The sequence below is a fragment of the Lactuca sativa genome, chromosome 8 (genome assembly GCF_002870075.4).
Source record: "Lactuca sativa cultivar Salinas chromosome 8, Lsat_Salinas_v11, whole genome shotgun sequence".
Taxonomy (NCBI): domain Eukaryota; kingdom Viridiplantae; phylum Streptophyta; class Magnoliopsida; order Asterales; family Asteraceae; genus Lactuca; species Lactuca sativa.
Genome location: NC_056630.2, coordinates 279,480,470 through 279,504,673, shown reverse-complemented (window position 1 = coordinate 279,504,673; position 24,204 = coordinate 279,480,470). Strand labels below are relative to the sequence as shown.

The 24,204-nt window shown below is 32.8% G+C and overlaps 1 protein-coding gene across 2 annotated transcripts; it reads left to right on the top strand.

Moving 5' to 3' along the window:
* Positions 1-4,134: 4,134 nt before the first annotated feature.
* Positions 4,135-12,509, top strand: LOC111918319 (uncharacterized). 2 transcript variants are annotated; one of them, XM_023913996.3, is made up of 11 exons: positions 4,142-4,393; positions 4,855-4,937; positions 5,044-5,179; positions 5,265-5,749; positions 6,990-7,037; positions 7,151-7,325; positions 10,262-10,374; positions 10,879-10,975; positions 11,076-11,298; positions 11,413-11,572; positions 11,958-12,509. In XM_023913996.3, the coding sequence occupies exons 1-11, from the start codon at positions 4,192-4,194 to the stop codon at positions 12,354-12,356; spliced, it is 2,121 nt and encodes a 706-aa protein (XP_023769764.2). In that variant the 5' UTR covers positions 4,142-4,191; the 3' UTR covers positions 12,357-12,509. The 2 variants fall into 2 exon arrangements, with proteins under 2 accessions (XP_023769765.1, XP_023769764.2); XM_023913997.3 differs by lacking the exons at positions 10,262-10,374; positions 10,879-10,975; positions 11,076-11,298; positions 11,413-11,572; positions 11,958-12,509 and adding an exon at positions 8,998-9,983 and having other exon boundaries at positions 4,135-4,393.
* The last annotated feature ends 11,695 nt before the right edge of the window (positions 12,510-24,204 follow it).

Here is a 24,204-nt window from a genome sequence, read left to right as displayed (position 1 = left end):
CTTACCATTATTTTATAATATTTTGTGTTTAAGATTTCATCCCTACTTATTTTCACTTATTCTGTCCTTATTGAATATAGAGTTTGATTTATAGCTCATCGATATTTGATAATTGATGTTAACATAACGTCCCTCTAAGTAACCCCTTGACAGTAGTGGGTTGTGGCCAGCTCAACATGCTCTCAATCTTACTATAATATAATTTAAGTAACCCCTTGACAGTAGTGGGTTGTGGCCAGCTCAATATGCTCTCAATCTTACTATAATATAATTTAAAAAGAGTTATGTTATAAGTATCTCTTACTCACATAGAGTATCATATTGGAAGGGTACACAAACTCTATTATATACTTATGTAGCCATGAAGGGGTATATAATAGTGGGGTTACGTATAAAAAAGTAGATCGGTGATTTTATGTGTGATCATTATAAAAAAATTATTAGTTTAAGTTAGGGTTATGAGAACTTTCTAGTTTCTATACTCCGCCATGTAATCACAATTGGTGGCTTAGTGACCACGTAAGCCTATACTACAAGGAAGAAAGTTACATTGATCAAATGGTCCCTCAACTTGAGTCAACTTTCAATTCGAGGACCCCTAATATATCTTCATTCCACATATATCTTGACTATCTTGCACTTAATTTTAAAAGACGACCAACTTCAATGTATTATACTCTTTGGCCTTTAATAAATAATATTTTTGTTTCAATATAGAATTTAGAAAAACTTTATCAAACAATTACATACATAAAATATACCATTAAGAAAAATTAATAAATCATACAAAAATAATTAGACGCGATGATATATAAACAAGATGTGCTAATAAATAATCGAAGATAATGGTAAATAGTTTGCCATCGATAATGGTTTTGTTGCATAAGAAATTGCTTTCATCATATGGTTTTTTTGTTCCCATCCCATCTTCATCTTTATTTAAAAATCGAATTTTATCACAATGTTAAAACTTAAGAACTCATATTTTTTACCATAAATCCCCAAACGCAACAATGTTTTCCCAAAATATGAAGTTGTTTTTGCTCTATCTTTATTTATATATTTATTTATTTATTATTATTATTATTATTTTTGTTTATCAACGAAGGATTATGAGGAAGTTGTGCATATGGAATCCATCAAGATGAAGATGGATATTGTTTTTTATTAAAATAAAAGTACAAATATCTTTATCTACATGTTAAATTATGCTTACTTTCTATACAACTAAAACTAAATAATAAAGTCCACATGAACACCATGACCATGCAACACCATGAAAGCATAATGTAAACAAAATTCATAAACTTAGATGTTACATAGAAGTAATAACTACTTAACAAATACAATTAAAATATTGATGAATTAATAAAAACAAACATATACTAGTTGGTGGCCAAAATATGACATGAATCCATTTGATAACAATTCCTAAAGTCATGATTATAATAGCATTCAAACAAAATGAGCTGTTATAAGCCATTACCATTGTGTTTTGTTTTTGTTTGATGCAATAGTAGATTTAGAAGGAAAAAACAAAGGCATGTGGTATTTAAATTAGAACACATGACTATCAAAACAAGGATAATGCAAATATACCTTCTTGCCAGGTAATCACATGTATATTTTAACTATAACATGCAACATTAACATTCAACTAAAACATGCAACATTAATATTTGATAAGTAATAGTATTTCAAAACTTTTATAAAAATCAGGGACATGAAATTAGATACCATAATGTCTACATAAATTTGTCTGACAGTTAAAGTTCTCACATATCCTAAAATGAGCACATGTCATTAGTAAGACAATATCAACGAACAATTTGTTGATATCATAATCAACAAAAACAATAAAAAAAATCAAACTTGGAAATTTAGCAATCACACATTAGCCTCGTACAAACCACTACAAAATGAATATGATTTCCTTTAAATCACTAAACTTAACGTACATGTAGGTTTTAATAAACTTTGAATGTAATGAGTTACGTCTAAATCGATCAACATTCAATATGTTTGATGTAGCCTCTAAACAACAAATCAAAACTTTCTTAACAGCTATCTAACACCTATTATTTAGGACTAGAAGTTTTAACAATGAATTATAAAAAAATAACTAGATAGTTAAATAATTAAACCAAGTAAAAATTAGTGATTTAAAATTTCAATCCAATACCCTCAGGACTTACCTTGAAAATGCTTATTGAGTTGTCCAAGCATAAGCTATGTATTTAGGTTGGACGAGTTAGTTGAAGATTGATGATGGAATTAGCCTTGGATTTTAGAAGATGCTTTATTATGAATTTATGACAAATGTATAAGATGCTTTATTATGAACTAGTTTATAACTCGTGGAAACCACGGTTACAAAATTAATTAAATATTCATAGTAAAAAATTCAAAATTATCAATCAATTATTTTATATAAAATTTTAAATACATTATTAATTAAGAGATTTTTTTATTAGTTATGTAAAATTATAATTATTGATTCAAATAAATATGTGGAATTAATTTATCATATATATTAGACTCTTTTTATTTATGGATTAATGAAAACACTAATATAAAATTTAAAATTTAAAATAAAGAATAAATAGATTGACAAATAACATCACATTAATTAGGAGGTTTAATGAATTTAAAATAGAGAATTAATAGAATGACAAGTGGCATCATATTAATTAGGAGTTCTAATATTATGACACTTGGCAAAACGACTACTCTTTTATTAGTATAGAGATTTGTGACAAATGTATGAATGTTTACTTTAAACCATTGTCTCTTGACTAATTTGATACACCCTCGTATACATTGGCACTTAAATGATTTTTAATTGTTAAGAACTTGACCGTTTGAGACATTATCCACAAAATTAATCTCTTTAAATGATTTTGTTTTACAAAATGATATGAATTATTTATTTTTAAAGAGTATTTCAGATAGTTTATCGGGGGTGGGGTGGGAGGGGGTGTTGTTTTGGGTTAAGGTACTCTATTTTCTCTTGGACTATTAAGAGATTGAATTATTCAACACAAGATTGTTGAAATTATTTATTTTTAAAGAGTATGTAATTGTTTGTTTGAACTTTATACAAAAAGACTTGGACCTCTCTTTTAAACTATTAGGGGTTTAGTTTTCTGTTTGTTTTGTATAATCATATTCTCAAAAACAAGGTTTTGTTCGGTACACTTACTAAAATTTAAGGTTCTAAAAAAATCGTCATGATTCTATGTCTTGTATTTGACGCCACACTCTAACAAAATGCCGCCTTAAGTCATATATGTATATATAAAAATGAATAATAGTAGAATATATATATATATATATATATATATATATATATATATATATATATATATATATATATATATATATATATATATAATTATTAGTTATATACAAAATTGTTGTCTTAAGTCACACTTTACAAACGATGTGGTTCATCACGGCTCGTAAAAGCTTGAAACTTGACATTGTTGTAAAGTCATGTCTACCGTTATTTAGAAGCTTGCTAAAACTAATCATTTGCTATTCATGTCGAATAGAGTTTATGAGCGTGTTTGACATGGAGCTTTTGGAAGCGTTTGGAAGCTTCTAGTTTTTAGTTTTTGATAAAATGCTCTAGTTAAACAAAAAACTTCGTTTGACAGTACGAGCGTTTAGCTTTTAGTTTTAACAAAACGCTCCGATTCTAAAAGTTACTTCATGTAGCGTTTAACAAAATGCTTCTGGGCTTTTGAAATCAATTTCCGTAATTACCCTTAAAAATATATTTATATATTTATTTATTTTTAATCCATTGTTTTTTTATGTAATTTTATATATTTCAAAAGCTTCCAGTTACTTTTGCCAAACATTCATATAACAAATAAAAGTTACAACTTGCCGCTACCAGCTACCTGCTACACGCTACCCGCTACCCATTTCCAGCTAACAACTACTTTTGCCAAACACGCTCTATATCCGTATCAATCTTTTTATTTGAACTATACATATACATAAAATATACTAAACAATGGCAAAAGTGAGATAAAATAAAAGTTAAGGCCCTTAAACTCAAAGTATTATAAGTACAGGGACCATTTATGTTGTTTCGCCAAAGAAAAACAAAGCCAAATAGAGCGAGCTCATATGGGGTGGTTGGTCTCACTAAACTCTAAACCCTCCGTATGTTGTTATGCAATGGGGGTTTTAGGAGTTGCAGGTAGGAGATTTAATAGATTTTCTCTTACAAAATATGCAAATCATAGAAGGCATTCATGCGAATATATACAGAAGAGAAAATTATCGTCAAATTTCTCGAAGAATGACTCGATTTTGCCAGTTTTGATCATCGGCGCTGGTCCCGTTGGACTTGTTCTCTCTGTTCTTCTTACCAAATTAGGTATTCTTTCGTGGTGCACATGTATTGAATTACTATTTTTGTTACATATTCTTGTCGATGTATATGTAATTAGAAAAGCATTTGATTTACGAAAGTATTCACTTCATCTCTTGAGTTTGTCAATGGTGCTGATCATTGTTTGCCAGAAAATGGAGACTACATGTTTGATATGTACTAAGATATTTGAAGTTCAAGCCCTGATATTTTGATGAATACAGTTTAATTCATAGCTGCTGCTCTCTGAAAATGCAACATTTCCTTTTTGAGGAACTTCAGTGACCTGATTGTCATAAAAAAATTATTGATCGCGTTGACTTAGGTCTCCACATTCCTGTGAATGGAGTTTTAGTTATTTGAGTAATCATTTTCTGATTGATAGCAAATTTATACTATAACTCTTGCTTTTTCTCTAAACTGGAATCAGCATGCCTCATGCTTTCTTGATTTTGATCTTCCTGTAGGTGTCAAGTGTGCAGTTTTGGAAAGAAGCATGACCTTCTCCAAACATCCACAAGCACATTTTATCAACAACAGATCTATGGAGGTTTGTATTTTATGCTATTCAACCAGTGAAATAAGTAGTTAAACTGTTAAAGAAGTTGAAGCATCATTAAACATGGGTAGGTATTTGATCTAGATTTACTTGTCAGATTTTTCGCAGATTAGATGGATTAGCAGAGGAGATTCAAAGGTGTCAACCACCTGTAGAGCTTTGGAGAAAGTTCATATACTGCACATCATTGACTGGTTCTACTATAGGATCAGTAGACCATATGCAAACTCAAGGTACCTCATTGATGCTATTCTTATAATCTTATTATATTAACTTGTTAGTATTGTGATTACTAATTATTCTCTTGTATGTATGCAGATTTTGATCAGAGTGTGAGCCCAGTATCTGTGGCACATTTCTCACAATACAAACTGAATGCATTGCTACTGAAACAACTAGAAACAAATGGTTTTAGTATTTGTACTCATGGGTCATTGGATGATAGACCCTTGAGGGAAAGGGAGATACTAATGGGACACAATTGTGTATCTATTGATGCAACTGATGACTTCATCAATGTGACCACATCTTTTTTAAAGGAAGGGAAACAAACAGAGAAGCAGATCCCATGTCAGTTCTTAATTGGTGCAGATGGTGCAGGAAGTACAGTGAGAAATCTGGTTGGAATAGAATTGAGAGGTGAAAAAGACATGCAAAAGCTTGTGAGTGTCCATTTTGTTAGTCAAGAGCTTGGACACTATTTGATGTATGAGAAACCTGGGATGTTATTTTTTATTTTCAATCCTGGAGCCATTGGAGTTCTTGTTGCTCATGACTTGAAGCAAGGAGAATTCGTATTGCAGGTTTTGCCAATTTGACTCCTTTCATAGCAATAGCAATATACTTTCCTTTATCCTTGTGTTATAGCATCCTAGTTTCATTTCTTCCTGTTATACAGCATTATACTTTCAGAATTTTCTTATCAAGGCTCTGGACTTCGAAAAATCTACCTGAATCATAGCATTATACTTTCACCTTTTTTAGGGCTAGTCTCATAAAAGACTATTTTTTGTGTTTTTTCCGGATTAAACCTCATCTTTGTTTTTTTTTTTCATGAAAAAGACATTATATTTTTTCGTTTTTTCCGAAAAAACCCTCAATGTTGTCTTTTTTTTCCAAACAAAAACCCTCAACATTCTGAATGTTTCCAAATAAATGCTCGACTTTTTAGTTTTTTCCTGAAAAGCCCCTCACATTTTACAACTTTTTTTTAGAGAAAAACGACTAAAAGGGCAAGATCGGAAAAATGAAAAAATGCAAGGTCTTTTTCATGAAAAAATAAAGTTGAGGTTTAATCCAGAAAAGAACACAAAATATAAGGTCTTTTATAAGATTATCCTTTTTTTTTTTTAATAATTTGGACATTACACTTTGCAAAATCTAGTGAATTAGCACAGTGAAAATTCTGTGTTTGGATGACATGCTATAATTGGGTAGATTTTTTCAAACTACAATGTTGTAATAGAAAAAAAAATGTAAGTAGAATGCTATAGTAAATAAAGCAATAGAACTATAGAAGTACTTGATATTTCTTGCATCTAACCCCTTTTTTAATTTTTCCTCTTTTATAGTTTTAATATCTAAATGCAAAGATAGTAACACATGGTATTTAATTTATTTCTCTGATAAAAATTTCCATTTCAACCTATGATCTTCCCATTACAGCATCATGCTTTCAGTTTTTGACTTTTTTCTTTATTAAGGCATCCTACTTCTTAAAATATACCCAGTTACTGCATTTACTTGCAATTTTTTTTGTTCTTATCATTACATTTTACTCTGAGAAATCCACCAAATAAAACAATGAACTTGGTTTTTATTTGTATGACATTGCTATAATATGGAAGGGTTTTCAAACTACAATTCTGTAATAGAAAAAAAAAATTGAAATTAGGGTGTTATAATAAACAAAGCAACAGAAGTACATACATCAATATTTTGTGCATGTAACATTTCAACCCCCTTTCTTTACTTTTCCTCACTTTATAGCTCTAGTATCTAAATGCAAAAAATTGTATTCATTTCATTGGTACTTTTTTACAGACACCATTTTATCCACCACAACAGAATTTTGAGGATTTCACATCTGAGGTACTTTAGTTTTCTTTCCTCATTATAGTTTGTTTCATGATTTCAATCTTTAGTTTTAATAGCAGCTAATGTTAATCTAAATCTAAAGAGATTTTTTTTTGAACTTGTTGTAGACATGTAAGATGTTAATATTGAAATTGGTTGGGAGAGAGGTGGAAGACATTAATGTGGTAGACATAAAGCCATGGGTGATGCATGCTGAAGTTGCTGACAAGTATCTTGCTTGTGGCAACCGGATAATACTTGCTGGTGATGCCGCTCATCGCTTTCCTCCAGCTGGCGGTTTTGGTACGTACACAACATCCTTGTTTGCATGACCATGTTTAATTGAAATGAAATTTACTATATTGTATTTAATTTCATAAAAGAACTGATGGTTTTACACTTTTTTCGTTTTAGACCAAAACTTTTTTTTTCTTTTTTACCGATTTAAACCATGACATCGTGTTGTGTCGTGTTTGTGTTATGGCACCAACACATGCACTAACACTATAGTGTCCTACTTTCATTTCTTTTTGCTACAACATTATACATCAAAAATCTAAACATTCAAATACAAAGTAGTTATCAAAGCGTTGGCATACATATCAAAAAGATCTTGAAATTATAACTTATAAGTAGTCAAATAGGCTATCTAAATATCAAACTACGAGACATGATGTCCTTTACACATGAAATCTACCCAAGACAACTGAAAGTAGGATGCTATAAGACTATAACACCTTCCCTTTGAATTGAATTAACTGGGGTAGGGGAAACAAAACATTCAATTACATGACACTGGCAGCTTCATCATTCTCGACCAATGGATGCTTTAGGCCAACCAAGATCTAGAATCCTCGACTAAATCAAATTGCTTCAATATGGATTGTCAGCACCCTTCAGTGAAGTCTGAAGTGAACCCCTATCAGGCTATTGTATTGTGTACATGGTATATATTTCACGTGATGCTAATGAAAACTGCCAGAAGAACAAGTGTATAAAATAATGGCAAAATAAAATAGAACAAGTAATAACTTATCCCAAAAACTTGTTACAAATGGTACACAAAAAGTGTATCAGATTCTGTCTATCCATTTTCCATTAATTTCACGCATTAACAATCTTGAGTTCCCAACAACACGTTTACTTTCTTCAACAATATGACTACATAGTTCATGCTTAGGCTTTGGGCATTAGCTTTTTAACTCGATCAATGGATCTTTCACCACTTAATACTTACTATAAGTTTCCCTTGCAAGCTGCACATGACCCCACCAAAAATCCAATAATGGCATCTTTAACACTTCCCAATAATCTAAATCCCTAAATATATTCTAATTAAACTGCTCCCTTTTGGAGTCCACACATAAAAATCTATCTAATCACAGTCCAAAAACCCCCATCAATGAGCTTGTGGAATACAATTGTATGGAACTTGAGACCATGGGTTACCTTTTTCTCATATCACATGCATTTCATCTACTCCACCCTATTTGCAGATGAAGATGACTTGAGGTACATAAAGTTGTGGTCGTACGATCCATGTGTGTAACAGCCACAATGTGAGAAACCGTGACAACGAGTTGGAGACTTCGAGATAGGATATGTGACTTATGAAATCTGAAGTGCTTGTTGTTACCTGAGTTAAAATTATGAAACCCTAAGTGCAATTTCACTATCAAAACCACGTCTAGAAACAACTCCATAGAAAAAAAAACATGCTTCGCCACTCTTTTCACGGGTGAAGGGGTGGTGACATGGGGGATGTAGAGACAAACGCTGGGGAGGAGCCAAATAACAAAAAAAAAAAAAAAAGGAAAACGTGTGGTTTAAATTGGTGAAAAACAAATGTATTGGTCTAAAACAAAGTGTAAAAGTATTAGGTCTTTGATGAAATTAACCATTTTTTCTATGGAGTTGTTTCTAAAAGTGGTTTTGATAGCGAAATTGCACTAAGGGTTTCATAATTCTAACTCAGGTAACAACAAGAGCAAGCATTTCAGATTTCATGAATCACATCTCCAATCTCGAAGTCTCCAACTTGTTGTCACGGTTGCTCACATCATAGCTGTTGCACATTTGCATCGTACAACAAAATCTTTATGTACCTCAAGTCACCCGATTCTTGAATCCAGTCTTAAACACAGGTTTAAAAACTGGCAAGATCAAAGAATGTGTAAGTTAACTGCAAGCACTTTTGCACAAGCTATTGGGTTTTGGCCAAACAGAAGAGTCCAACTCTGGCTGGAAAAGATAGGTGTTGTGGAACCCTTCACAGGAAACCTCTCCACTTGTTGGAATAACATCAAAGAAGAGGAAGCACTCAGAAGATACATACGTATAACCGGGAATTCCGTTATCTTTCCTGATTTCCATGTTAGCCGGAATTTGAATTCCGGGGAGAATCAGAATCAGAATCGGAATTGGCTTGCAGCATCTCCTGATGGGGTAATAGACAAGAAGGTTTACGGGTTGCCTTACCGAGGGGTGTTAGAAATAAAATGTCCATTTTATAAGGGTGATATGAGAAAGGGTTACCCATGGACTCAAGTTCCATATAATTTTATTCCACAAGCTCAAGGATTGATGGGGGTTTTGGATTGTGATTGGATGGATTTTTATGTGTGGACTCCGAAAGGGAGCAGTTTAATTAGGATATATAGGGATTTAGATTATTGGGAAGTGTTAAAGATGGCATTATCGGATTTTTGGTGGGGTCATGTACAGCCTGCAAGGGAAATTTATAATAATTGTTATGTGGTGAGAGATCCATTGATTGAGTTAAAAAGGTTATGCCCAGAGCCTAAGCATGAGCTATGTAGTTATATTGTTGAGGAAAGTAAACGTGTTGTTGGGAACTCTAGATTGTTAATGCGTGAAATTAATGGAAAATGGATAGACTGAATCTGATACGCTTTTAATGTATAAAAGTTTTTGGAATAAGTTATTGCTTGTTTTGTGTTATTTTGCTATTATTACATACACTTGTTGTTAATCTGACAATTTTTATTAGCATCATGTGAAATGTAAATCAGGTATACAATACTATAGCCACTATCAGGCAAAACAGACAACCAATTATATTCCAATGTAATGAACCATTCCACTCGTCCAATTCCATCTAACCAGACACTAGTTTGGTATTTTCTTGTTTTAGTAAATCGGATTGTGGGCTATGGCTAATCGGCTATGGGTAGAATTGGAAATATGAATTAATAAGATTTTGATTAAATTAATTTCAGGGATGAATACTGGAATTCAAGATGCTCATAACCTTGCATGGAAGCTGAGTGCAGTTATGAAGAGTATTGCTCCAATGTCTTTTCTTTCCACTTATGAGATGGAGCGTAGACCGGTACTCTACTTTTTTTTTTTTTTTTTTTTTTTTTAAACAATTACACTCACACTTTAAGTAGAAGGTTAACTATTTGTTAAATATCTAAAATACCTTGAATGAATTTTCCTTCCAACCAAACGCCTGCTGGATTCTGATTCCTTCAAATTCCATTTTTTATGGATTTCACCTTTTTTCTATTAGGGGTGGGTGGAAGGAAATTCATTTTTTTAATCATATGACCAAAATACCCTCATTATATCTAATATACATTTAAATTAAAAAAAATCAGTGGTGTATTTTTTTTACAAAAACAAAAAATATTAAAAGTTAAATCAAATTTAATATTCTTCAATTTCTATTATCAAATTCATTCCATTTCTTGCCATTCAAATTCCAATTCCTTTGACAGATTCCATAGCTTCCAAAAACATTCAATAAACCGAACACCCCCCCTCACTAATATTCAATTTGCAGAAATCTAGAAGCCAAACATGATTTTTTTTTTTTTTTTGAGTGTGGCAGATAGCACTGTTCAATACTGCCCTCAGCATCCAAAATTTTGAAGCAGCAATGGCAGTTCCTGCTGCACTTGGTCTCGATCCAACCATTGCAAATTCAGGTCTTCAAAATTCAAAATTCAAACCTCAATTCTTTTTTACTCTCAAACATACAATTCAATTCAATTCAATTCACTCTCTTTTTTTTTAAACAATTTGTAGTACATCAAGCTATCAATAACACTTCAATAAGTACGATTTTACCCTCGACACTACAGAAGACTCTGCTAAATGGAATTTTCAGTATAGGTCGCGCACAGCTCTCAGATTTAATCTTAAACGAAAACAATCCTCTTGGATCTTCTAGGCTTTCTAAAGTAAAACGCATTTTTCAAGAAGGAAAAAGCCTTCAATTACAATTCCCTGCAGAAGATTTAGGTTTCAGGTATACAAAAAATGTGTTTCCCATTAACCCCCAACTTTTGACAAATTTGCCCTCGGTTTTAAAACATCATTTATCCATACACCACTTTATTCAGACAAAGAAAGTTCATTTTAGGTACTGTGAAGGAGCACTGGTACCTGAGGTTGAATCGCCAGGTGGACGTGGGCCAGAGCCGCCAGGTGGACGTAGGCGGGAGTATATTCCTTCAGCAGATTCTGGCTCAAGGTTGCCTCATATGAATATTAGGGTGTTGACTCAATTCAAAACAAAAGAGGTATGTTTCTCTTTTACTTAATTATGTCCTAAATTTTATTACCAATTTGCTAATTTCCCTATTTGGCCACCAACTATTGCCCTTTTGGTAATTTAAGTCCCTTGACATTTAATTTTACTTCATTAGTCACTAAACATTAATTGGGATTAGTCTGATTACAAATTATTTATATATAATATTAAAATAGACTTTGAATTTAATAAAGTTATCGATGTGAACGCCATGTAGACACAATGTGAAGAAAATTTTCCGACAATAGTGTAAAAACAGTTAAATAGTAAAATGGAAATAGTTAGTGGCTAAAGAGTAATTAACTTAACATGCACCTCAAATAGTGTAAAAACATGATTTAACAAAACATATCCACACAATAATGTTATTTTAGGCGACAATTTCCACATTGGATCTTATATCCGTAGACAAACTGGAGTTCCTTCTGATAATTGCGCCAATAGATTCATCTTATCGCCTAGCTCATGTTGCACTAACAGTCGCCAAAGAACACAAGATTGTAGTTAAGGTTTGTGTGATGTGGCCAAACGGTTTAGTTGATGGAGATGCAAGAACCAAAACATCATTAGCACCATGGGAAAACTATGTAGATGTTGTCGAGGTTAGATCACCATTAAGTTCATCATCGTGGTGGGATATATGTAAAATGACACATAGAGGCGCCATTTTGGTTAGGCCCGATGATCATATCGCTTGGCGTGTCAAATCGGCTGTGGTTGGTGACGTTAGACAAGAGATGAAAAGGGTTTTCAAAGCGATTGTAGGATCATAGTTTGTAGAGAATCTGTATCTGTATCTGTATCTGTTTAAAGTAAATGTTGGTTATATGTTTATTGATAAGAATATGATAATGATAGGATATGAATAAATAAGCTGGGGCGTGTACATTTTGACATTCGTTTATATGTTATTGGTATTTAATAAATTGTTGATTCTTAATAACTTTATGGTTAATTAATTAATATTTTGCTGTTTTGATCAACTTTTGGTTGTTAAATTTATTTTTCGTAATCATATTGATTATATCCACAGAAAAAGACAAATCCAGTCATGTTGGCATAAAATTTTGCTATAAAATATCCCAATGATTTCTTTACTATAAACAATTTTGTATTATGAAGAACCGTTTTGATTTTCATAATAATGTATTTTTTAGCGTATATAAAAAATCGTTTTTTTATTTCTTTTAATAGTTCGGGTCTGATAAAAAGCCAGTTTCATGCAACTAGTGAATTTCGTATCGGGCCATTGCAAAAATTGGTAGTAGTTATGTCGGGGTGTAAGAAAATTTTGGATTATTTTATAGCAAATTTTAGAGATCTTTAGAGAAATTCCTAAAATTTGGTTACATAAAAAAGTTATCATTGGTCTTTTATTTACGATTAATTCTTAAAAATCAATATATATTATCAAAAATGAGTATTGTACTAGGTTACCGTTTTTTTGGGCTTATTCATAAATAAAAATTCAGAGATATAATATGATCAAAATTTATGACTTTTCTGATGATTTTTCTAAATTAAACCATTTAGAGTAATTTTGATTTACTTCACCAACTATTTATCTTAAAAAAAAAACTCATAATTAAAATTTTGTTTTGTTTATCCTGTAAACCAAAACGATTAAACTGAATATTTATTTTATTACAATCAATTTAAAATTATATTAAAAACTAAACTAAATCAGATAAACCAAAATCTGATTACATTGGTATGGTATGCTTTCGAGACTATACTACATCGGGGTTAATGCGTCAAAGGGTAGATAGTTAATATCTATAATAGAATGAATTTGTAGTAATAAGAATGTAACATCCCAAAAATTCAGGCAAAAAATTTCTTTTTTAAATACATTATTATACATAAAACCATCAGTATAAAACAGTCATAATAATATCTCATGTCAAACCAATGTGTCAATAATCAAGCATTTCATCATAAAATAATATCAGAGTGTAATCCCAAAGATCTCATGTGCGGAAAACATAGTGTGATGCGCTGCGATCGAGCCGACTCCTTTCCTTTAAAATGAAATACCTGAAACCATAAACAAAACATGTAAGCACGAAACTTAGTGAGTTTCCCAGAGCATACCGCACACACAATCCACATATCACATATCCTGTTAGCTACAAAAGCTACCTGTATCACATATCCTGCTAGCTATAGAAGCTACATGTAACATATAAGCCATGCATACAAAACCTGTAAGAATGTCATGGGCTACCCCACATGGCCTTCACCTAGAACTGTCATGGGCTACCCCACATGGTCTTACATCCAATGTCATGGGTCACCCCACATGGTCTTTACCTAGGACTGCCATGGGCTACCCCACATGGTCTTACATCCAATGCCATGGGCTACCCCACATGGTCTTACATCCAATGCCACGGGCTCCCCCCGAGGTCTTCATGCAAACATAAGATCACACATCATATACAAGCACATAATGGCTAACACATATACCATAAACACATAATAGGCCGACATTGGTGCCTTAGACCCATGGGTATGGTGAGAAGACTCACCTGACACTGCTGAAGTCCTGCAGATAAAACTCCAGTGCTGGTTGACAGGTTCCCGAACTGTCAACATCAAAACATCGCCTAATTAATAATTGGGTTCCACTACATAACCATAAATACATACTTTGGATAATTACTACATTACCCTAAGCTTGGCTTTATTCCAGCCCAATGTCCAATCCATAAGCCCAAAAGTCAAACCAAAAATCAAAGCCCAACATATGGCCTAATTTTCCAAATTGGGCCCAAGCCTTTACAAGGTCTTATTCAAAGGCCCAACCATTTATTCCGGTCCAACATTTGACACTCTAATGGCCCAATAAGATATAATCATTAAGGCCTAAACTATGGCCCAATTTTCCAAATTGAGACCAACTCCCCACATGGGCCTTACCTCCCAGCCCATTAATTATTCTAGTCCCTTTGCTTGATCTTGGATGACCCATTAATAACCCAATCTTCAAGGCCCAAAAGAAAGGCCCAACAACAAACCTAAGTGAAAATATGGTTTCACATAAAATGACAATTAAGGTTAAGTGTTTCTCACTTAACCCATTAAGGACATAATCCTTTAAGGACTTAATCCCTTAAGTCCAATATTGCTTAGATTCATTTTTGCCAATGATTATTATTTAATATCTCAAGTTATTAAATAATTCCCGATTAATTCCTCAAATTAGGGTTTTATTGGCATTAGGGTTTTTCCAAACCAAATACTAATCCATTTATCAATTTGTTAGGCTTTTAGGTCAATTAGGGCTTTACTGGGCCTATTAGGCCCATTTGAAAATCATTAAGCCCATTAGGGTTTTATCGGGTCAATTAGGGTCCATTAGGGCTTACAAGGTCCATTAGGGTTTCAAGCACCCTAAACGAATCGAACTCAACGAAGCACACCGCCACTCGACACGACGGCTGGTGGCGGCAGGAGGCGGCGGCCACCACCATACGGTGGTGGTTTTGATATTTTCATTATTATTTTGGGCATCACTTACAATATACAACACAATAGCACACACATACTAATATAAACATACACACACACAACCACCTTTATGGTGGCCGGTGGTGGTACACGGTGGCAGCCACCACCTCACGGTGGTGGTGGTGGCTTTTCCGGCTATCTAAACATCCACACGATACCCTCCCACAACAGCAATGAACACAAACGCACCAACATACACACATAGCGGCATCAGTGACGGATTGTGGTGACAGCCGCCACCGTGAGGTGGTGGCGGCGATTCTCTTGATTCCCAGTCGAGCATCCACACACAAACACGATCTGAAACAAACTCCTATTCGTGCATCAACCCACACAGCCCCGTCATGAATAGATGCGAGTCGGCAGTCCACACCGAACACAAAACGAAACCACAACCATCATTCTCGGCGATGAGCAACAGCCGGAGGCGATAGCAACGTGACAGCGGCGGCGTAGGCTGGGGAAGCAACATAAGAGGCGTGAAGAGAGAGTGTGCGACCCACCCATGAACCGCAAAAGCACCCACGAACCACGTTTCCCGATCTCGTCGTGCCTTATTCGTCTTTGTCGGCGACGGACATGGCGGCTGCTTCGATGATCCTTCAGTGGTGGCGAGGAGGTGACGGCTGGGCAGATGGAGGAACGAGGTTTGCGGCTGGAGTCTCTCATGGCGGCTGGAAGAAATAACACTAGGGTTAGGGTTCTTTGGCAATGTAACAGTGGGGTAAGAGGTTACCGGGTATATCTCGTGTTCCTCTAAACTTTGATCCAAAAACCCAACTTCAGCCCCTCCTCACATTTTTGTTTTCGAATTTAATCCAATAATTACCATTTGAACCCTGCATCCATAATTCCTTTACAAATTAAGTTGGATTTTTACAAAACAACCCCTCCCTCTACAAATCCTTTTCAAATTTGGTCTGAAATTTACTCTTTAGCCCTTGTTTTCATAATTCCTTTCATAATAGGTCTAATACTTACCAAATATCCCCCCGTCTTCTAAAATCTTTACAAAATAAATCTTGAATTTATACTTTGACCCCCAAATAATCCAACTTATGACATTTGGCTTCCCAAAACCAACACCTTGCTATATAATTATTAAATTTTAGGGCTACGATTCATTCGTTAATTTCGTCCATTTATTTATTAAATAAACGAGGTGTTACAAAGAACTGGAGAGGTAATTAGATATGGAAAAATAACCGTCTAGTCACTAGAATTGGTTTTAGTATATTGCATTTAATATATGTTTCTATAAATATTGTAGCTCTTATAAAATTCTTTGCAACTATTTAACTGTGTTGGTATTTAAGTTATATATTGTAGAACAATTTGACATTCACTTGGTTACTTCTAAAAAAAATGGAAATTCTTGTATTGTCATTCTTCACATCTAAGTCATCTTGCTCTACGCTTAGGACTTAAAAATTCAACAATGAAGGTAGCATAAATAACAACCATATCCATGTGATAACTACAATATACCTTTTCTATACACCCCGAGAGGAACGAGTACAATGACAGATGGAAGATCAAAAACTGTCACTAAACAACCAAGTACAATATGTAGTTGCAACCTACTGACGATCATCTCACAATTGAACGGCATATCGAAAAATGAAGGCTTACTAGTGGTTGTTATTCCTAAATAGAGCTTCATCAAATACAATATGTGGCCTAGAAACATGCTCCTAGCAACAAATCAACAAATGTTCTCTTCATTTATATAATATATAGCTGTTATCTTTTTGATGATAGTTATGACTTATGATATTTATTGAATAGAAAAACTAAAAAAATGATATATAAATATAAATGATCATTATTTTAAGCTTTTAAATAAATAAATGAGTTTTTAACAAATGAATTTAGTGTGTTTGTGTGTGTGTATATATATATATATATATATATATATATATATATATATATATATATATATTAAAAAATAAACTAAATCAAATAAACCAAAATCTGATTACACCGGTATGGTATGCTTTCGAGACTATACTTCATTGGGGTTAATGCGTCAAAGCAAGGGCGGAGCTAGGATTCTAGAATGAGGGGGGCTTACATCGTAATAAGAATATTAAATTATTTTTTATATCTGAATAATTTAATATGCTCTGTAAATTTGAATAAGAAATTGATGAAGAAAATATCGTCTAAATAAGAACACCAATAGCTTAAAATTGAAGTCCGTTTTTCGGGATCACGAATCAAAGAATCTAATGTACCTCTCTTAAATTTGACATATTGTTTTTTAGGTTCAACATTAATTAGCTTGTTACAAGACCCACCGAATATATCAATTAATTGGCAGTTACAAGAGCTATTTATGAACGCTAAGAAAAATAAAGCGGGTAATATATAGACAAATTAAAATAAGTGGGATATAGGAGAAAAATAATTTTTAAGTGAAACCTCGTTGATGAAAAATACAATAAAAAGATCCAACGAATATATCAACTAATTGGTTGCTACAAGAGCTATTTATGAACACCAATAAAAATAAATGGGATTATATAGGCAAATTAAAATAAGCGGAAATTAGAAGTAGATTAGTTTCTCGGTGAAAAAAAAAAGCCGGAATTAATGTGGTGAGATTTTAGCCAACGATGCCTCAGTTCTTTTCGTAATTGTCATGGGCTTATTATTTAATAATGATTAAATTTTTAAAAATGATTGGGAGGGGCTTTTACAACCCACGTCGGCTAAAAGATTACTACATAGACTATATATATATATATATATATATATATATATATATATATATATATATATATATATATATATATATATATATATATATATATATATATATATATATATATATATATATATATATATATATATATTATAAAAGAGATTATATAATTGAAGTTATAAAAAAATTGAAATGGTAGAGCACGTGGCAGCCTCCTCATTGTCTCCGTCCCTGCATCAAAGGGTAGATAATTAATATCTATAATAGAATGAATTTGTAGTAATAAGAATTGGAGTGGTAATTAGACATGGAAAAATAACCGCCTAGTCACTAGAATTGGTTTTAGTATATTGTATTTAATATATGTTTCTATAAATATTGTAGCTCTTACAAAATTCTTTGCAACTATTTAAATGTGTTGGGATTTAAGTTATGTATTATAAATCAATTTGACATTCACTTGGTTACTTTGAAAAATATGGAAACTCTCATTATTGTCATTCTTCACACCTAAGGGTATGTTTGGTTGGATAGAAATGAATGATTAGGGAATAGAATGAATCAAGTAATGGAATGAACAAGGTCTTGGAATGATTCATTGTCATGTTTGGTTGTTGTATTGGAATGAAATGAGTTATTAATATATGTTGTTTGGTAGGTAGGAAATAGCAAATAAATGAAATAAATTAATTGTAAATGACAAAAATACCCTTCTAACACAAAATACATATATTTTTGTATTTTTTTACATATTATCCAATCAAAGTATATATTTTCTGTCATATTAAATTGATATTGAATGAAAACAAAATTTCATCGCATTAGCATATATAAGTTATATGAATATCAATCTTTTAAAAACAATCAATTCAACAATTTATCTCATAAGTATATATTTTTGTGTCTTCATGAGATATTGAATGAAAACAAAATTTCATCGCATTACAACTTAAAAATATGTACAACGAGGAAAAAATATCATATCGAGTATGGAGCAATGATAAATGGAAATGCTTTCTATTCCTACTTTTCTAATTACATCTCGAGAGTATAAAGCACTTCATTTATAATTTTCCTACTTTTCTAATTACATCTTGAGACTATAAAGCACTTCACTTAAATGAATTGCCATTCCACAAGCATGAGCCATCTTTTTGCCTTAGGAGGATTACCAAAGCCAAGCTTTTTCACCCATAAAAGTGTGTGTCTGACTGTCTGATCAACATCTTGAGTCTTGCGTCCACATAACCAGAGTATCAGTGTTAGAAACATCATTAACCTTTTAGTTGTATCTTCAACCAATTTATTATTTTTTCAAGTAAAGCATACATAAAAGGACTAAATCAATCAAAAATTGAGTAAAACAAATATACATCATCCTTTAATCCCAAAAGGAATTCATAGCGGCATTTTATCAAACACCTAATAAGCGGTAAAACTCTGTCAGAAACAGATGAGGAGCCAATTTAAAATAGTTAATTGTATGCAAAACAAACTCATATATATATATATATATATATATATATATATATATATATATATATATATATATATATATATATATATATATAGAGAGAGAGAGAGAGAGAGAGAGAGAGAGAGAGAGTTAGGTTTAAGTATTCTAACTAATTATTGTACATCTATCGTATGTTATGAGAATGATAAAAAAAATATGTTGTTTGATAATATAAATACATTTAATCTTACATAAATATTGTCATTAACACACATTCTCACTAATTAAATCGTCTATAAGGTTATTATATACTTATTATTATTATTTTCATTTCTGTCAGAATGTTTTATTGGGTCGTATTCTGTCAGAATGAAAATGAGTGAAAAACGATATGTGAGAACAAAAAAAAAAAATAATAATTAATGAGAATGCATGAAAATGACGATATTCTTGTAAGGTTGAACGTGTTCACATTGCCAAAGAACTTATTCTCTTAGTAATTCTCATAGCATACGATAGATGTATAATAATTAATTCGAGTAAAATAACCTAAGCATATATATATATATATATATATATATATATATATATATATATATATATATATATATATAGGGATGTGATGTACAGATAGAAGGCAGACAGGAAGATAAAAGAAATACACTGATGTTAGGGTGCAAAGTCATGCTTGGATGTAATGTTTTAGGCTTTCCTCTTTGTATGTGTAAATGGGTTGAGTCTTTCCTATAAATAGGAAGTGAGTGACTCCCATTATGTAAGGAACACTTATGAGAGCATTAGTTTAGAGAGAGAAATATTGCAAGACCCATTTGTACTCTTTCTATGAAACTAATGAGAGCTTAAAAAGAATTATTTACTTCTTGTGTTCTTGATTTTACATGATGATTCACTAGATCTTTTCTATTCCGCACATGCCATCATAATCAACACCACTACAATTGGTATCAGAGCGGGTGTTCTTGATTTCATCAAGAATTGATCCTTGATGGCTTTCTTGATTTCGTGATTCTTATTGTTCATTGATCTTCGTGTTTAGAGAGTCTTTTTGTGTTCTAGAAGTCGAATCTTTCCTTGATTTGATCCATAATTCGACTTTCTCTCTCTAGAATACTTGTTTGTATCACTTTATCTCTCTAGAAAACCCATTCAAAATCACTTTCTCTCTCTAGAAAATTTCAAGTTCTTGTAATCATGGAGAAATGGATGATATGTAGGAATGATTTTCAAAGTGAATGCTCATTTGAATATCTTCTTTATAGCTTAACTGTTGGATTGATAAGTGAATGTGATATTGTTGTAAATGGAGAAAAGAATGAAGTTGGAGAATTAATTAGTTGTCCAATTTTTCGAACCAAACATTTGTTTGATCGTTTGATTACAACATATCAAAAGAGACGAAGAAATAGAAGAGATGGAGAAGTCATAAAAGGAATTTCTCGTGCCGAATGCAAATATGGAAGCAATAAACTTGAATATTATGCAAATTGTCGTGAAGCTCGGGATGGTGTTCTTGATGATGATGATGTTCAAGAAAAAGGAGTTCAATGTGATGATCTTGATGTTCAAGAAAAAGGAGTTCAAGTTGATTCTCAAGATGAAAAAGTTTTTTGCTCAATTGGAGTTCAAACAGATGATATTTTGTGTTCTTGTGATTCGTTTGAAGGAATGATTCCTTATCGGAAGCCGGTGATTCAAGAAATTCACAAATATCAAACTCCAAAAGATTTGATTCAAACTCAAAATGTTCATGTTGTTGAAAGTGGGTTTGTTCATGAAGTCAAGTTTTCAAGATGCAAAAAGATGAGAAAGAAAAAGAAGAAGAAGATGAATCGGAAAAACAAGCGGGTTTACTCACAAAAATCGTCATATGTTGTGAAGCCAAAATCCGTGAAGCAAATTTGGGTTCCAAAGCAACAATCTCCAAGTGTTGAATTGAATTTGAAGTCAAAACCCAAAAGTGTTGGTGGTTCTTTTGAAGATGTTCCTGGATCGTTGAAGAACACGAAGAACGAGTTGTACATCTCGCATGGTGGGTGGTACAATGTTCAATTTGGAGATTTTCTCATTCCGACAAAAGAACCAAGATCTTCCAAAATTGATTCGTTCGTTGAAAACGGAACTCGATTCGTCAAAAAGGTATCTCAAATTCTCAAATGGATTCCAAAACGTCCATGATTTTGATTCGTGCGTTGCGTTCTTGATTTTTGATCATTTGTCTCGTTGGATCATATTCTTCTTGAAAAACCCCATTGGTGATTCAACAATTTTTTTTTTATCAAACAAAATCAAACTCTCAATTTCTTTTTAAAATCGTGATCTGTGTACTATTCATTAATCCGATTGGAAGCCCAAAATTAATATGCATTTACTATTCATCTGATTTGTAAGCCCATTTTGTCTAATCCAATACACTTTTCGATATCATTGATTATGCCCATTGGTATCTTACATTGGCTGATGTCATATAATTAAGGAATTGTTGGTTTGTACACTTGCATTACCTATTTGTACAATTTGTTCAAGGTTGATTTCTATCTTCATCGGTTTTTCCTTCATCGATTGTTCGTTAATCGGTTGTTCTTGAGTCCCAGTTTCACTCCTTCATCTCTAATAATCATTTATTGTTGATTGTTAATCTGAATTTAGAAATCGATTTCATATGAGATTTGTTGTATTATAAAATCGATTTGTGTTCCGTTTCAACGAGTCTTCGATTTTAAAGAAATTGATCAAGAACACTTGAAGGAGGTGAAGAAGAGTTGGATACTCATATATTGATCTGAAATTTGTTGATTATATCATCAAGCTCTTGTTTGTTGATAACCGATTTCCAAAAGTGAAACTCAGAAAAGAAAAATTTAAAGCAAGTCGATCAATATCTTTGTGGCTGATTGTTCGTAAGTTCTTGACGACGAAAAAAAGTGAAGGCTATTTTAAAATTAGGATCGAAACTCAAATTTTAATATCGATGAACTGGAAAAATGAACGGGAAGATGTTAAGTGGAAATCGAGTTCGAATGAATCGAAAGTGGTCTGATTCTGCTTTTGGAAATTTCTTCCTTGGGGTCAATTGACGAACAACTTGTGTTGATGAAATATTGTTGGGTTTTGATTGAAGCTAATCAGTCGAAGGGTATAACGATGATTGTTTTCGAATGGTATTGATATGTGTTCGACTCGTTAGATTTCGAAGGGCTGAGTTAGATCGTTTGATGGTCGATGATTGATGTCAAGCAGATGAATAGATTTGAGTTTTGATTTCAAAATCGATTTCTTGAATGAAAAGCATATTGTTCGAATGTTTGGTGTTTATTTTCACATGTTTGATGAACGAAGAATTGAAATGAGTGATGTTTGTTGAACAAACGAATTGATTAAAGACGAGATCTGGATGAAGGAATCGAAGGGGTATAAAGGTCGTTGTGAACGAAAGGTGAAGTAGAATTAAAAATGAAACTTTGATTGTGAACAAATGATCTGGAAATCGAGGGATGATACTTGAACGAACGAAGCCGATATTTTGGGAAGAACTGTAAGAAACGAAGACACGATTTTGTTTGTTTTGTGCTAGATTGAAAAGCGAAGAACAGATGTCTTGGAGTCGAGCATTGATGTGACGAATTGAAGCTTTAAAGTTGATGGTCGATGGGTCCGTCAATGGCATCGATATCGATGGTCGCCAGTTCGATTTCGAAGGATTGCCTGATATCGATTTTGGTGGTTATTACGCTTCGATGTCGAAAAGTCGACTGGTATAAGTGAATTGGGAAAAACGAAGGGTCTCTAATTGAACGAAGGGCAGTTAACTAGTGTTTGCTTTGGGTGAATATACGAAGGGTGTGTTGATGAAGGATTCGAAGGGTTGGGCAAATATATACGAAGAATATAAAAAAAAAAAACAACGAGATACGAAGGATTGTTTTGGATGCTACAAACATTCAAATTGTTTGTAACGAAGGGGTATGAGAAATCCATACAAATTGCATCTTGATTTTGGGTTGTTGATTTCATACGAAGGGTTGCTTTGCATTTAACGAAGGGTGCTGATGATTTTATAAGGAAAACATGAAGTTTCGAAAATGGTCCCTGGTGTTTCGTTAGTTTTGCATATGATAAAATCTTCGTGCTTCGGAAGAAATGTGCAAATGACAAAGTTTCAAAAACGGCCCCTGAACCTTCGAATATGTGACACTTCGAAAATTAAAGCATGTTTCGTATGTTTGACACTTTTCGCCCAACTTCGAAAATTTTTATGGAGCTTCGAATATTTGAGGAATCTTCGTATGAATTGTGAACAAAGAGCAGAATTTTGAAGATGGTCCCTGAAACTTTGAATTTTTGGCAGTTTTCACCCAAATTCGAAAAAGGACTATTTTTTGCTGAAAATTGAAGAATGTTCATTTCTGGTCCCTGCAGTTTGTGCAAATTGACGCTTTCTACCCAGCTTTGGAAAAGGGGGAGAGTTTTGCATATTTGGCTGTTTTGGAAGCAACGGGTCCCTGCAAGTTTCAGAAAGTGACAATTTCTACCCTGATTTTGAAAAATCTTGCAACTTTCACCCAAAAAGTCAAAATTTTTCATAAATTGAAAATTTTTTGTGGCTTTTTCGTGATTGTTTTTCCGTGCAAGATTTTTGGTGATTCATTTTTGGTACACATCAAGGGGGAGTATTGTGAAGACTATTCCTCGGGCGCTTCTCATCCTTAGTGGGTTTTATAATCATTTTTTGATTATAAAAAGGGGGAGAATGATGGGTATTCGAAGCTTCTCGGGTTTGTCGAATATTCATTTGCGGATTTGAAGACCGGTGTTACTTCGAGGGGGAGTTTGGTCTTGATCGCGCTAGCTCGTTGGAGATTAAAGCCGAACATCCAATCCTAACTTTGAGGGGGAGAATGTTAGGGTGCAAAGTCATGCTTGGATG

Bases quoted from the DNA above. Each gene is read 5' to 3' on its own strand.
- LOC111918319 (XM_023913996.3), top strand. From the start codon at position 4,192: ATGGGGGTTTTAGGAGTTGCAGGTAGGAGATTTAATAGATTTTCTCTT. The intron at 7,326-10,261 runs GTACGTACACAA...AATTAATTTCAG, and splicing joins TCCTCCAGCTGGCGGTTTTG to GGATGAATACTGGAATTCAA. The intron at 11,299-11,412 runs GTATACAAAAAA...AGTTCATTTTAG, and splicing joins GCAGAAGATTTAGGTTTCAG to GTACTGTGAAGGAGCACTGG.